This window comes from Aplidium turbinatum, chromosome 7 (assembly GCF_918807975.1).
Source record: "Aplidium turbinatum chromosome 7, kaAplTurb1.1, whole genome shotgun sequence".
In the NCBI taxonomy this organism is placed as follows: domain Eukaryota; kingdom Metazoa; phylum Chordata; class Ascidiacea; order Aplousobranchia; family Polyclinidae; genus Aplidium; species Aplidium turbinatum.
Genome location: NC_137478.1, coordinates 32,469,227 through 32,484,552, shown reverse-complemented (window position 1 = coordinate 32,484,552; position 15,326 = coordinate 32,469,227). Strand labels below are relative to the sequence as shown.

The following is a 15,326-nucleotide window of genomic DNA, read 5'->3' as shown; positions in this document are numbered from 1 at the left end:
AAAAACAACCCCACTTAAATATTCTGTATAAAAAGTATAAGGTAGGCTACTGGTTAAAATTAGACCTATATAGACCAAGTGCATTGCTTTTGTCATACAAACATAAAATCGGCTGATGAGGACCTTCGGATATTGTAGCATTTGTTATAGTTGTAATTTCTTTCGGATCATTTGACACACAACTTTCAATAGAATTATTACTTTCTGCTTCCTGGCATCCATAACTATTGGTTCTTTGTTTATAATCTTGACAGATAATTCTTCCTCATGCAAATCATGATCTACTATTTCTACATTTCTGGCAGATGTCAAATTTACAATCGATACATGAGTGGCCTCAGTATTTTCCATATCCTTATTAGTGTTTGCTTCATTAGCAACCTCGGCAATTGTTGACTCTTCATCTGCTCTAAAGCTTGTGTCACTGCTGCAAACATTCTGAGCTCTTGTTGTATCGATACTGAACGCTAACTGCAGTTGCTTTGGATCTTCATTGACTTTTATAAATTTAATGTTACTATCCTCACTGTGTATCCTCTTCAGGTGTTCTTTTTTGTAATCAGAGTAAAACCTTTTTTTTGCACACTGTACATTCTACCTTATATCTGTACGATCTTTTTCTAGAATCCATTGCTTATCTTAAAAATAACCTATCTGTGTTAAAACACCTCATTGAGTATGCATTAGGCTGGCGCAAAATCTCGAAAAAAAAATTTTTTTCTTTTAAATTTTTCGTCAGTTTGTAATATTGTTCCTTTTGGTAAATGTATCTCCTATACTAAATTTCACAAAAAAATATTAACGTTCACCTGTTTTGATTTTTTTCAAAATATCGAATTTTCGTTTATCCCTGAAACTGCTCACTCGCTATCTTCTAATGCACTCTAGCATCTTAATGGACACAATAAGAGGCAGTAACACAAACTTGTAGCAAGCAAAGTGGTTTAATTAGCAGCTCCATGAACACTGACACGTGTATTAGCCTACTCTCAAAATATCGAATTCTACCACATTTCAGACATGATTTTCTTTGTGCACCGTTCACTGTAGTAAATATCTAATAATAATGTTAGTTTTTATATAGCCCTGTATCCATCGCAGAATGCGTTGCTCCTCAGCGCTTTACAAAGCAGACAGTGTCAATGCAGCCGTATAGAGGCGCAACTGAGTACATTATTACTCGAATCCACTTCATTACTCAGTGCCAAGCAGAAATTAGATTCAGTACCATTTTTAAAAAGTCTTTGGTATGACCCGACAAGGTATAGAACCCATGCCTATACTGCTCTATCCAATACATCTATACATCTATCCTCTATACATCTATACTGCTTTCAGTTTCTTGAATCATTTGACAATGTTTATCGATTTTCACAGGCCAACAAAAAAATTTTATATATAAAAAGGCAGGACATGTGAGAGTCATTTTAAGGTATTTCGAGGCCCCTGATTCTGAAAATGCACTAAGTTTTATCGAATTGGCTCTAGTTTTTGAGTTAGCCAAGATTCCAGCAATCATTTTTGATAACTAAATCTTTAACTACTACAGTAGGTGGTAGAAATGGTTTTGAGAAAAAAGCTTGACCTTGCTCCAAAACATTACTGAAGGTATTGAGGTTACTCTCAGTCATGCCCGTTTTCCTATTGTTTCAAGCAAATCACCACTTGAAACAAGATAGGGCAAACAAAAAACAGAAATAGCAGCGTCCACGCAATGACTGCCTTGCACACTCCATGTAAACATGATGTTCCAACTTCCTTCGAACATGCTCACCGTACAGAAGTATCAATTTTCATGGTGATTCCAGGGCTCTCTTTATGCCATGGTACTCTGAACTTCTTAGCCTTGATCCCAGAAACGGGTTTGAGTGCAATGTTTGCATACTTTAGGAGGAGCCCAGGGCTTATCTTGATCACCCAGCTTCATGTCAAAGTAATAATAATAATGCTTGTTTTTATATAGCGCTGTGTCTACCGCGGAATGCGTTACTCCTCTGCGTTGCCTCATGCAGTAAAATATATCTGGGTTGTTTGTACAGCATCCCACTTGTCAAAGGCGTATTTTATTAGCCTATATGCCATTTATTTAGCCTATAGACCAGAAAAAAACTTCTTGCAGCAAAGACTTGGCCTTAGCAAAGGCTTAGAATAAAATTTCATTTGTACAGTATCCATTTAAGTAGGCCTACCTTTTCAATATAAAGCTGCATTCATAAACACATGACTTTCGGGATATTTTTTTGTGATGTAGGCCTACTGATTCACAACTATTTACATTGAATATTTATGGCTCCCTTGCGTTAAACACAGTTCATTTCGATCTTTGCTTGCGTTTTGAACTTTCGTGCAATATGAACCAATTGAACTAGACAAGTGTAATTATGACATCATAATGGTAAACAGGGCTGAAAATAAGTAATTTGCTAATTCAAAGCTTTTGAGTAACGATTTCAAAAATATTTTCATTGTCGAATATCTTGAAAGCTAGAGCCAATTTGAAAAAACTAAGTGCATTTTCGGAATCAGGGGCCCTGAAATACTCCAAATTACTCTCATCCTTTGTGCCAAAATTTTTTGTTGGTTTTTATGTTGTAGATTCACTGACTGCGAAAAGGCTGTAAAATCAACTAAAATGACACTAAAAGCATGCACTATTAGTGACTCTCAGACTTGGAGTAGGGTGAAGATGTTCCACGTGGAAGTTAACAGAGGAAGTGACGTCAAAATCACCTGGTCAAATTTTGAGAAATCCCCTTTTTAGACACTGCTAAACCACTTCAAAATTTACTAATTTTTCAGAAAAATTCAGAATTTCTCCTTGGGTGAACCAGGGTTAAAGGTCAAAACCTAAGAAAAATTTTTGGTTTGCAAATATCAGTGAGCAAAATGGAACATTATTCCAAACTGACAGAAATTTTAAAGAACATCAAGGAAAATGAGCCACCCTAATGTAGACTCTTAGATGCTTTCAGTTTTTAAAATGTTGATCCCATTTATGCATCGATTAAACTTAGAGTGTTTGTTCGGGTTTTTGCTCATGATCATCAAGTTTGTCTTGTTATAGCCTAGGCTAGTTTAATGTAGGCCTAAGCTTGTTGCATTTCAACTAAGCGTCAATTTTTTTTATTTCGTTGTTGGTGATTAGTTGAAAAGTTTTCAAAGTTTTGTTAAAAACTGTTAGACTTACCTGCAAAAGTTATTGATTTAAACAATAAGGCATTAGATAAATCATTAATGTAAACTAAAAATAATAAGCAGATGAAACCAAGCAACCACACGGCATTTAACATAATATATTAAACTGAACATAATTAAACTATCATGCGTGATTGCGTGTTTGCCTCGTGGAATTACCCCCATGTGATATGCCTTTCTCCTTTGCTTTGCCGTTTCATTCTTATGCATTTCGTTTTTAATTTAGTGTGAAGATCAGTTATTTATTTCAATGTAGATGTAAAATCAGTTATTTTTTCGTTACTTGAAAAGGGCTAACATGTGTATCGCCGAAAACGTTTGTAGATAGTTTATGTTCAGTTTAATATAGGCCTATTAGGTTAAATGTCGTGTGGTTGCTTGGTTTCATCTGTTTATGGTTGAAGAAAGTCACCTCTTTAACAAAATTGTAAAAATACTAAGGGTCCAAGAATGGATCCTTGTGGGGTGTAGCGGACGTCGAGTGGTCTGAACATCCGCCCATACCTAGCTGTAGCTGCTACAGCAACATCCCGGGTACTAGCGCGTAGTGGGGATAATCTTGAGAACAATACCTTGCTCCTTTTTGCGAGTTTGAGTTTATTGCAAAGAAATGATGAACTTCCACGTCGGAACGTTGTAGCCAAATAATGCCTTGAATTCAAATAGAACGAGTTAAACTAATTCAGAACATAAAAAAAACTACACTACAACCATAATTAAACTAACAGAAAGGAATCCGTGGCAAACTGACTGAGAAAATAAGGCACCACACAACTGGCCGACAGAAACCATACTGAAAACTGAAAAACTGACTGTGTTTCACGCTGAACGATTGATTTAAAGGAGGCTTATTGCTTCAAGCAATGCAGCATGTGTCAAATGCGCAACGCTACAACAACGTAAAACTACGTATGTAAATCAAACCCTGATAAGTGGTGCAAATTCCGAGGAAACGCCCTAATTTTCAGCCAGCGTTTCAAATTCCTACCAAGAACAAATTTCACAACGGCAATTAGACTACAGCAAACACGAAAAAAGCCGCAGGCGCTACAAAACACCCCCACAAGAAGGCAAACGAGCTGGCCGTTTGGCTTCTGATGAAGCTGTCTGCAGCAAGGACATGAAGCAGGAGAGGCACACAATGCGTAGCACAACATCACACAGAAATGACACCGGGTGAACAACAAGACGGGGTCGGCTTCCCTCCGCACGGCGCGAGAGCTAACAGTTCCTCTGTTCCCAGGGAGCGGCTGGTCGGCTCTCGATTGGTTGAAGCAGAGGTCTCGTGCGGCGGACATCCGGCTAGCGAGAAGGCTATTCTGTGCAACAAAAAATAATGCGGTTAATGAGGGCGATAACAATCCTAAACAGTACGTCAATGGTGAAAAACTGCAAAAGCAGTCTGTCGTCTACATACAATGTCTGAAATTTGATGTCTATAAAAAAGTGGCAAAGCATGTCAGGGGGCACAGATCGCACTCTCTCTACGAAACGGGGGAAGTAAGCTGCATTACCTAACACCAAGTCTATGTTCGGGCCAGGATGAACAAGGAGCACGATCTAAGAATGCACTAAGTGTGATACTAAATCGGATACTATGATAATTGTAATTGAAGGATGTAAGTATAGACCAAGTACAGCAAGAATGATGGGAGGTAAGGCACATGTCAATTATTAAGGGAAACCAAGGCAACAGAGCAGGGGTGAAAGGGCGATGACACGACAAGGCGCCAATAGGGCAGAATGCATGTCGACTTATATCAGACCAACGTCGGTAAAGTCCAAAGTCAGCGAACGTCTATGGTAGATCAATATCTACAGTGACCGCAATGGTCGGGCACAAAGGCCACATGTAAGAGTGCAATTAGACATGGTAACCTATATAGATAACTATAACACTTGATTTATGTCCAAGGGAAGCAGTAGTTGAAATCTGATGAAATCCGATTCAGTAAACTCACGAAAACTATCATGAAGATAATACGTTTAAAGGAAAGATAGTGAACTAACTAAAGAAAGGTTGGTTGAATGGATGCAGTTTCACGTCTTGCCCAGGACTGAGACTAACTATAAAAAGATGGAATGAATGGATGGATGCAGTTTCACGTCGTGCCCAGGACGGTGAGGGAGATTGAGAGGCTTATGGCCGCTACGACAACGTAAAAATAATATTCAAACAGCATGAATTAATGTCACTTAACTTGAATCCAACGGCGTCGTCGTTGAGGGAGCGTCCCGATAAAAGACAGGCTGTTGTAATCCGTGATGTAATCCAGAGTAGGCTAATCCACAGTGCAACCAATGATCAGTTCACAGTTAGTCAATTCACAGGTAAATCACGTTATAATTCAGTTAGCAAATCACGTCGGGGTCACCATTTTATGTAGCGGACGGCGAGTGGTCTGAACATCCGCCCATACCTAGCTGTAGCTGCTACAGCAACATCCCGGGTACTAGCGCGTAGTGGGGATGATCTTGAGAACAATACCTTGCTCCTTTTTGCGAGTTTAAGTTTATTGCAAAGAAATGATGAACTTCCACGTCGGAACGTTGTAGTCAAATAATGCCTTGAATTCAAATAGAACGAGTTAAACTAATTCAGAACATAAAAAAAACTACACTACAACCATAATTAAACTAACAGAAATGAATCCGTGGCAAACTGACTGAGAAAATAAGGCACCACACAATTGGCCGACAGAAACCATACTGAAAACTGAAAAACTGACTGTGTTTCACGCTGAACGATTGATTTAAAGGAGGCTTATTGCTTCAAGCAATGCAGCATGTGTCAAATGCGCAACGCTACAACAACGTAAAACTACGTATGTAAATCAAACCCTGATAAGTGGTGCAAATTCCGAGGAAACGCCCTAATTTTCAGCCAGCGTTTCAAATTCCTACCAAGCACAAATTTCACAACGGCAATTAGACTCAAGCAAACACGAAAAAAGCCGCAGGCGCTACATGGGGCACCACAGGTCACGTTAAGAAATTCAGACTTAACTCGATGTTGCCGATTCTTGAGTTAGCCTACCGTACATTGAATTCTGTTTTCAAGATATGATTTTAAAATGCTTCAGATTTTAGCATGGAAGCCCGTAGAAAAGCTTGCCTAAAAGGTTATTATGACTTATCGTAGCCTATCGAAGGCTTCGCTAAGGTCTAGAAAAACAGCACACCCCTGTCTGTTTTGGCTTATGTTAAATAAAAGTTGGTCATAAACTAGGCCTACCATATTTTCAACGCCTAAAAAGAGGACACGTTTCGCCAGCGTGTAAAATACAAGTAGAATGTTACGTATGAAGAATTTTTTACATCCTTTTGGATAATTATAAACGTATGCAGCAAAAGTTACAGCAAAAAAAAAAAAAAACATAAGTTTGTTTGTTTCTCGAAAGCCGATTTGCTAGATTTGACAAAATGAAAATGTGATGTGATAATGTCATAAAAATGTGACAAATCAGGAGGTATCTGCAGGTAGCCATGCCTTAACTTTTTTCAGAAAAAAAGGATCAGCTTTAACAAAATCATAAAATTACTTGCACGAAATATAATTGAAGTTGTAGGCTATAGGCTACAGCTGTTAATGAGATGCTAAAGACAGACTCACCTATTATAAAAAGCTGTTTCTTTCCTTGTAGCCTACCATTGTGGCTGCATCATAGATTAAAGTCATTCTACATTTGTACAGAGATGTACGTATGCGCCGCAAATTCTATGCCGCATACTTGCGGCGTAGACTTTTTGTTTGCGCTAACGCTTGCGGCCGCATTTTTTTGGATAGTTTGCGCTTGAGGCTGCGCCGTAAAGTTTTGGCGGTTTTTTAGCGCATAGCGTCAACGCATACTTTTTAATGTCTTAGTTGTTGTTTGCATTTTTTTGTCAAACTGCGAAATGTTGACGTCTTGCAATTGCCCATTGTTCTAGTGTTGTGTCACAGTGTCATCTATTGTTCAGTCAGCTGGAGTTTGTTTGTATATCGCACTACTGCCTTTGACGCTAGAGTCCCACGCGGAGACTGAAGTCTTGCAGAAAAAAAGAAAGAATTAGTTAAAACAACTTAGGCCTACTGAGAAATTAGTAAATTACGGGTCAAAACAGGAATGTAATGTAAGCAAGCAAGTAGGTAGGTTGGTAATGTCGCTCCATGTAAAATTTAAACAATGACTTGGCTTCGTCGTGTGAAGCATTTTTAGTCAAGCAGTATTGAAGGCGTTTGTAAGCAATTGTGAGCACTTTAATTCATATTAGTTAAGTCTTGCATTTTGGGGAAAATCAGAAACTTCTCAGGCAATGAGCAGTGCAGCCTATGTATCTAAACAAACTCAAATATTTGGTCTCCGACCGTGATTGCTTGCATGATGTTGTACTCTGTATGTTATATGTAGTACATTACTTTGCCTTTGCCGGTTATTCTTGTTGTAGGTTATGTAGCGTAGTAATGTGTAGGCCTACATACAAATTTGTAATGAGTCCTGTTGCTGCTGCTTTGGATATTCTTCAGGGAGAAGAAAAAGCATATATGGGTCTTCTTCTGCACACAATAGCAAGTCTGCTAAATGCGTTTGCTGGAACAAGTGGCCTCGAACACTGTTCTCCGCTTCATAAAAGCCTTGTGCAGGGTATAAAAAACAGGTGAGTACTGAGCAATAGTTTTAATCTACTATTCAACTGCATAAACAGAATTAAACTGTAATGTAAAAGTAATGTAAGCAAGTTTCGTTTGTGAAAAAGTTACCATTGACTTTACAGGTTTGGACGGTTGTTTACTGATGCGGATTCCATACTCGCCAGCGCCACACATCCGAATTACAGGCTTTCGCGGTGGCTCGATTGGTTGCCTGATGTCAATCCAGTGGAAATTCGAAAAATGGCCACTTGCCACATATTAAAGTTGTTGAAAAACTCTAAGGCTGAGAGCCACTGCAACCAGACGAAGGAAGCCAGCGACAACGAACCCCGTGGGCTACTCCATGCTCTTTATGAGGACACTGGCTAAGACAGCATAGACGAGGTTGTAAAAGCGTACTTGGAAGAGCGGCCACACAAAGGACCATTAACCGTGGGCGCTTTTCCAACGAAAGATTTCCAAAATACTTTTTTTCGCTACAACACGCCAATACCTTCCAGCGCTGGGCAGTTGAAAGAATGTTTTCAATGGGCAAAGACATATTGAAACCAAAACGCAACAAAGTGTCAGATGAACACTTTCAGATGCTTGTGTTTCTTCGTGGAAATTCAAAATAAAACTTGTTTGTTTCGAGTGGTTTATACCGTGTGAATGTTTGGCCCCTAGCAAACAAAATGAGTTTGCGCTAGTGTATGCGCTGACGCTGACGCCGCCAACTTTTTTTACAAGTTGCGTTGACGCATACGACGTATGGTTTTTTGAACGTTTGCGTTTGCGCTGACGGCGTCAATATTTTTTGTATGCGCGTACATCACTGCATTTGTACTCACATAAGTTGTAAGTAGGCCTATCCATGCCCCGATCTATTTTGAAATAGGCTGTATGTCATGTGTGACGCCCGAGAGCTCTGACGTAACGCACCTCACATACTGACGTCATATGAAATTCTAGCACCTTCGTTTCCAATCAACAAATACCACATACGTTCGGAATGCAATCCTGTAATTAATCTTTGTACCGTGCCTGAATCATAGTAGCCTACCACTGTATTTCATCGATAAGTGGATCCACCGTTATATAATGTTATATGATCGCATGTAGAATTGACAATGCCTGTAGATTGCGCCTTTCCAATTAAGCTAGAGTGCTTTTTAAGTAACGGCAACCATGATCCTTCACTGTACTTTACTATTCAACTTTACTAGACTTTACTATTCAATTATACTACTCGAGACGATTCAAGAAGGTTCGCTATTATTTTCTGCTTGCAACCAAGCTGGCTATTTGATTTCTGCAAGTTGAAGTTCTTTTAGTTCGGTGTTCTTAGTTCGCTATGTTTAAATTTCTGTTCTTCTGAAAATAGCAGACCAATTAATAAACGACGGAGCCTTGAAGAATTCAATCTCGTAGTTAAGTATTAGCTGTCAAGCCTGTTAGTACATAGACAGTGAAGACCATCGTGTCCTGGTCATTCCTTGCCAGCTCCAATCTGGTTCTGCCCAGGAATGTCGCCGTCAGCACGGACGGCTGCATATGAGCGCGCGCACTAACCGACGCGTCCGCTACATCATGCATTAACCACTTGGATTATTTTTCGATTTGCTTCACTTGACAAATTAGCCAAACTATTACGTTGGTAATCAGCAACGTTTATAAGCGCTGAATCAAGGCAAAATAGATCTGGGTAAAATAATAATTTATTGTAAAAGTGTGAGAACCTTAAAATGTAAATATATCAAACTCTTTTGCAAGTTTTTGCGTTTTTTAATGTTTCATTTCTTTGTGATTTACTCCATTTTTTATTTTCTTATTTTTTTTAAATTTGTCCAATTTTTCATTATCATAAATTGGTTGATCAGATCTCCTCAAATGAGGAAATTTCACAAGTGGATTTGCAGTTCCACTCGTGCTCATCGCTGACCATTATTTGGCTTTTAAGACAATCGCAAAGCAATGTACTTAGTATGTTTCAATAAATGTCTTAAGATTGTTTAGAATAGAAGATCAAATAGTACGCCAATGTTTTTTTGAAAATCTATAAATCAAAATGTTGCATTGGTACAGAAATGGTTGGAAATTGCAAAAAAGTCACATAACAATGAAATCCTGTTGAAAATATGAGCAAGAAAATTGAAAATGTAAAAAAAATAGGACATTTGAGCATTTTTGGATGTCCTCGGGGGACAATTTATTTTTCTTCAAAATAGAGGACAAATCCTCTTAAAAGAGGACATATGGTAGCCCTATCATAAACGCTTGTCACAGCTAGGTTGGTAGACTGAGATAATCGAATGCCGCACTAACAAGGAGTTCGAATGTTTTTTGCTGCAGAATATTTTGGATGCAATTAAATAAAACTCTCTCAAATAATTTTGATAAAGTTGATAACATAAAGATTGGTCTAAAATCACTAAAACACAAAGACACAGGAATGGAAAATGAAAGTGGCTAAAAGGAAAATGCTTCGAAAGTCTCTGGGGTCGACAAAGCAAGACTGAGTAAGAAATGACATTATCAGAAAATATATGCAAGTCTGAAAGGTGAAAGATAAGCTGAGAGAGACACGTCCTGAATGGTAGGGTCATGTGATAAGGAGAGACGAAAATTATGTTAAAGAAGAGTGAAACAGTTGAAAGTTAGTAGACGACAGCGAGGAAGGTCGAAAAAATAATAGAGAAACTGTGTGGCGAAGATACGCAAAGAAACATTTTGGATTAGAAAAATTAACGCCTATTCAAAAAATGAGAAATATTCTGATGACAGAGTGATGTGGAGGTCTGCAATCTGCATTGGTGACCCCATTTGAAGGGTAGCCTATAGGAATAAAGCCAGAAGAAGATTTTTTTGTAAACCACACTTCTGTTTGCTTTTCCTTCTTAAATCTATGGATTTGTTCGATTTCTCACCTCTTCAGGATTCGGATGAAGATGTCCTACATCAGTCAGCCCCGGTAACTCGATTGGTTGGTGTCTGAATTTTGTGAAAAGCTTCAAAATCAACCGGCGTTGGTTTGACTCTCAGGATCTGCGCTTGAGCAACGCACGTTACGGACTGCTCTCCATTTAGCAGCATCTGTGGATTCCCCTGCAACAATGCTAGGGATTTTATATTACGGGATACGAAACCTCATCCGTTTTTTTCCTTATCCGCACACTAGAAGGGCTAGTTTCAGGACACTTTCTTTTAGTGATTAGCAGTAAGCTAGCGTGCAGCGTATCTGCAAGTGAGAAGTAACCAAAAGATTGTTGCTGTGGTACTTCAATTTGAAGAAGTTAAAGGAAATAAGTTGTTAACTATACAAATTTGTTAAAGTGCTTTTGAGAAGTACGTTAGCCCAAGGCAGGCTTATAGTTTGGTTGGTTTTGGACTTTGCTAAAACAAGTTATAATGTCTGCATTGAATCTATGGCCACCTTTTGCTTATGGACTGTAGCAATCACTAGTAAAGCCTAACACGTTAATATGGTGTGGGATATATCATATAGGTATCAACTGTGGCAACAATTTGTTGGTGTGACCATTGCACTTCAAACCAGTAGCCTAACACAGTTTAGCAGTGGAGACTATTTTCAAACTTTTCTTTAGTCTTATAGTCTGCTCTATATTTTAGTCAGTCAGTGACAGTAGTCAATTAGTTTATAATAATGATGACATTGAAGGTATGTTGGTATTTGTTAAACCTTAGATGTCATGTCATGTGGGTAATAAATATTATTCATTTGTTCAAATAAAGCAGAAATCCTGTTATTAGCAGAATGAAAACTAAGTGGATTACCCATATACTTTTTAATTGTTTTATTTATGCAAAATCTGTCACCTGTCTCAAATAAAACAGTTTTTATACCAGAAAATGCTTCACACATAAAACCTACGCAAGGTATTGATGTCATAGGTAATTCTGTAGTTTTAACGTACTAATCATTCTTATATTTTTAGTACAATTTATGTATAACTATATAATGCATTTGACCATTAATTCATAAAATGGTTAACACTTGCTATGTACCCGGATGTACAACTGGATATAAATCAAGTAGCGAGGTTAAAACTTCTCTGTTCAAATTTCCCAATGATGTTGAACTGAGGAAAAATGGGTGCGAGCAATACCATGAAAAAATTGGAAGTTGATTGATTGATTTTGATATTCCAACTTCTTGCTTTGAACACATTTTGGAACACTCATGCAAGCCATGTTTTTCTGACACATGCTCTCAGTAAGTCAAAAAGTATGTTTACAGTATTTTTTGTTAATCTAAGTAACTGAAGTTACTTTGTTTTATTTCTTTTTGTTAATCGTAAAGTAAAATTTTGACTTGTGCAGATAAAATTGATTTACCACATATATATATATCTTGGTTAAATACACAAACCGTTTTATCGCATGAGATTCTTGAATACTAAACCATAACATATAATAATTGGATAATCGCATGTATCATAAAAAAATTGACAATTGGACTATGCAATTATCCGGTTTTGTCTGTATTTTATATTGTAATCTAATATGCTTGTTTGAAATATAAAGAAATATGCTTGCTTATCAATTTTGCATGACTGTCATTTACATTAACTTCAGTGTTCTTGAAAGTTGCAATGTATTAACTCTTAAACATATGACACATTTTAAGACATTTTCCATGAATCAACTTGTCAAGGATTGGAATTTTATGCTGAGGATCACCCATCTTTTCTTGAAACCGCTCGATTTATCAAAATGGTGGAGAATTTGTGGAAAGTGATGTCTGTGAAACATCAGTTTAAAGGTTAGAGCAACTTCACATAAATATTATATAACATTTTGCTGCAAAGGCACACATGAAGAGGTATATTTGTTTAATTATTTGTGGAGACTGAAGCTTTCTGGCATGTTACCTCCAAAATTTGTATGACTGATTATAAAGAAAAAATATACATATTAGAACACATTATCTTCATAAAGTACTGTCATTACCCAAAGATTATGCTTATGCCGAAATTAGTTGAAGCTTCTTAGATATATAGATATTTCATTTACTCAATGTTTCAGGTAATAAAATGCAAGATGATTGTTGATGGAACCTCAAGCACCAACGTAAATTAGGTGACGTCATAATTGGTAGGCGTCGTGTTCTTAGTTCTGTGTTCAGTGTAATCATTCTTTAGTTGCACCTAGTACAGTTCACACGTAATATTTGTTCTCCCTCTCACTCTTTTGTTAACATGGTGGCAGCGAAAACTTTAAGTTGAACAAATGAAAGAAGTTATCTGTTGAAAGTATATTGCTTAAAAAAGATGGCAAACAATAACTTTAGAGCGCCCTGTCCGTTAGACTTACGTGATCCTAATTTATCAGAGACGTACAAGAGATGGAAGCAGCATCTAGAAGTTTATTTAAATGCAAGTGGAGCTTACGAAAAAGCAGACAAAATAAAAGCAGCCATCATACTTCAATGTGCAGGACCACAATTTATAGAAGCATTCTTTCAGATGAACTTCAATGAAGAGGACGACAAAAACAAACCAGACATAGTTTTGAAAAAGATTGAAGAATATTGCCTTCCAAAACAGAACTCAGTCATGGAAAGTTATAGATTTTGGAAAGTGCAATATCAACAGCCATTCGACACATTCTTAACTGAACTCAGACAACGAGCTGAAGGATGTAACTTCAAAGAAGCAGACAGAATGATTAGGGACAAAATTGTTTTTTCTATTCCAGACAAATTACAACAAGTTTTGTTAAGAGATCCGGATTTAAATTTAGAAAAAACTATTCAATTATGCAAGTTGGACGAAACGTCACAAAAACAAGCTAATGAAATGTCTCTTCAAAAATCTGAGTCAATAATCCAGAAAGTGCAGAATCCAACACCATCGAAACCACAAGACAACTTTATCAAGAACTGTCCACGATGCGGAAAGTCTCATCGCCGAAGGAACTGCCCTGCTTATGGAAAAAAGTGCTTGAAATGCAACAAGATGAATCACTTCAGTACGGCCTGTCGCACTCGTATTCATTCTGTGAAAAAGACGAACAACTACAAGGAAGAGCTAAAAGGTAACTTCGAAACTGATGACAATTTTTTATGTTATGCGTTGAAACACAATGAGACTCGCTTAATGGTGAAACTCAACATTAATGGACAAGACGTCAAATTTCACTTAGATACTGGCGCTGATGTAAACGTTATTCGTGAAGAAAATGTTCACAAACATCAAATAACTTTTAAACCCAATGCTCTAACCATGTGGAACTTTACACAAGTAAAATCGATTGGTGAAACAGTTTTGCATGTAGTGAATCCTAAAAATAAGGAAGTTTATAAATTACCATTCACAGTTGTAGAAAACAAGTTTGACTGTTTGCTAGGACTAAAGTCTATACGAGATATGGATCTTATTAAAGTAAACTTCGATAACTTTATATCTCAAGTTAAACAACCTGACCAATTAGGAGATTTAGGCACAGCAAATTTAATTGTTGATCCAAACGTGAAACCTCGAATATCACCATGCCGAAAACTTCCCTTTGCCATTCAAGATCAGGTCAAAGAAGAAATCGAACGTCTCGTGAAGCGGAACATTCTCTCACCGATTGACAAACCTACACAATGGGTAAGCCAAATGGCTGTAGTAAAGAAACCTAATGGAAAATTACGAATTTGCATTGATCCACAACCATTAAACGCCGCTCTACAGCGTGAGCATTACAAACTACCTACCATTGATGACGTGCTCCCAAAGATGAACAAAGCTAAAATATTCAGCAAACTAGATGTAAAAGAAGCTTATTGGCACATCAAGCTTGATGAAGAGTCAAGAAATCTCACAACCATGATCACTCCATTTGGACGATATCAATGGAATAGATTACCTTTCGGACTAAAAGTGAGTAGCGAAATCTTTCAAAAACGTCTCAATCATGCCCTTGTTGATCTCTCCGGTGTGATAACGGTAGCCGATGACATTGTTGTAGTAGGTTGTGGTAACACGAGTGAACAAGCTGAAGTTGATCACGAAACCAACATCAAGAAACTGCAAAAACGTTGTCAAGAGCAAAACATCATTCTCAACAATGAAAAAGCGGTAATCAAGCAAGAAGAAATCACTTTTATGGGTCACCGAATAACTAAAGAAGGCATTTCAGCCGATAAAGCAAAAGTTGAAGCAATCATGAAAATGCCTGCCCCAACGGATATACACGGTGTGAAAAGATTTACCGGTATGATTCAATACTTGGCAAGATTTATGCCTAACTTGGCGAATGACCTGGAACCAATCAGAGCCCTCGTAAGAAAAGGTGCAGAATGGAATTGGTCAAGTGAGGCCGAAGAAGCTTTTCAAACAATCAAAAAGAAAGTGTCTGAAACATCACTGTTAGCTTACTTCGATCCCGAAAAAGAGCTTTGTCTTCAAGTAGACAGCAGCAAAGATGGTTTAGGAGCCGTACTTATGCAAGAAGGTAAACCTATTGAGTATGCCTCAAGATGCTTAACATCCGCAGAACGTAATTGGGCCCA

General features: G+C 37.7%; 1 protein-coding gene across 1 annotated transcript; it reads left to right on the top strand.

Annotated features, from left to right (window-relative positions):
* The first annotated feature begins 7,666 nt into the window (after positions 1 to 7,666).
* LOC145773943 (uncharacterized) lies at positions 7,667 to 8,315 on the top strand. The gene is made up of 2 exons (XM_082585066.1): positions 7,667 to 7,833; positions 7,951 to 8,315. The coding sequence occupies exons 1-2, from the start codon at positions 7,667 to 7,669 to the stop codon at positions 8,195 to 8,197; spliced, it is 414 nt and encodes a 137-aa protein (XP_082441192.1). The 3' UTR covers positions 8,198 to 8,315.
* Positions 8,316 to 15,326: the final 7,011 nt, after the last annotated feature.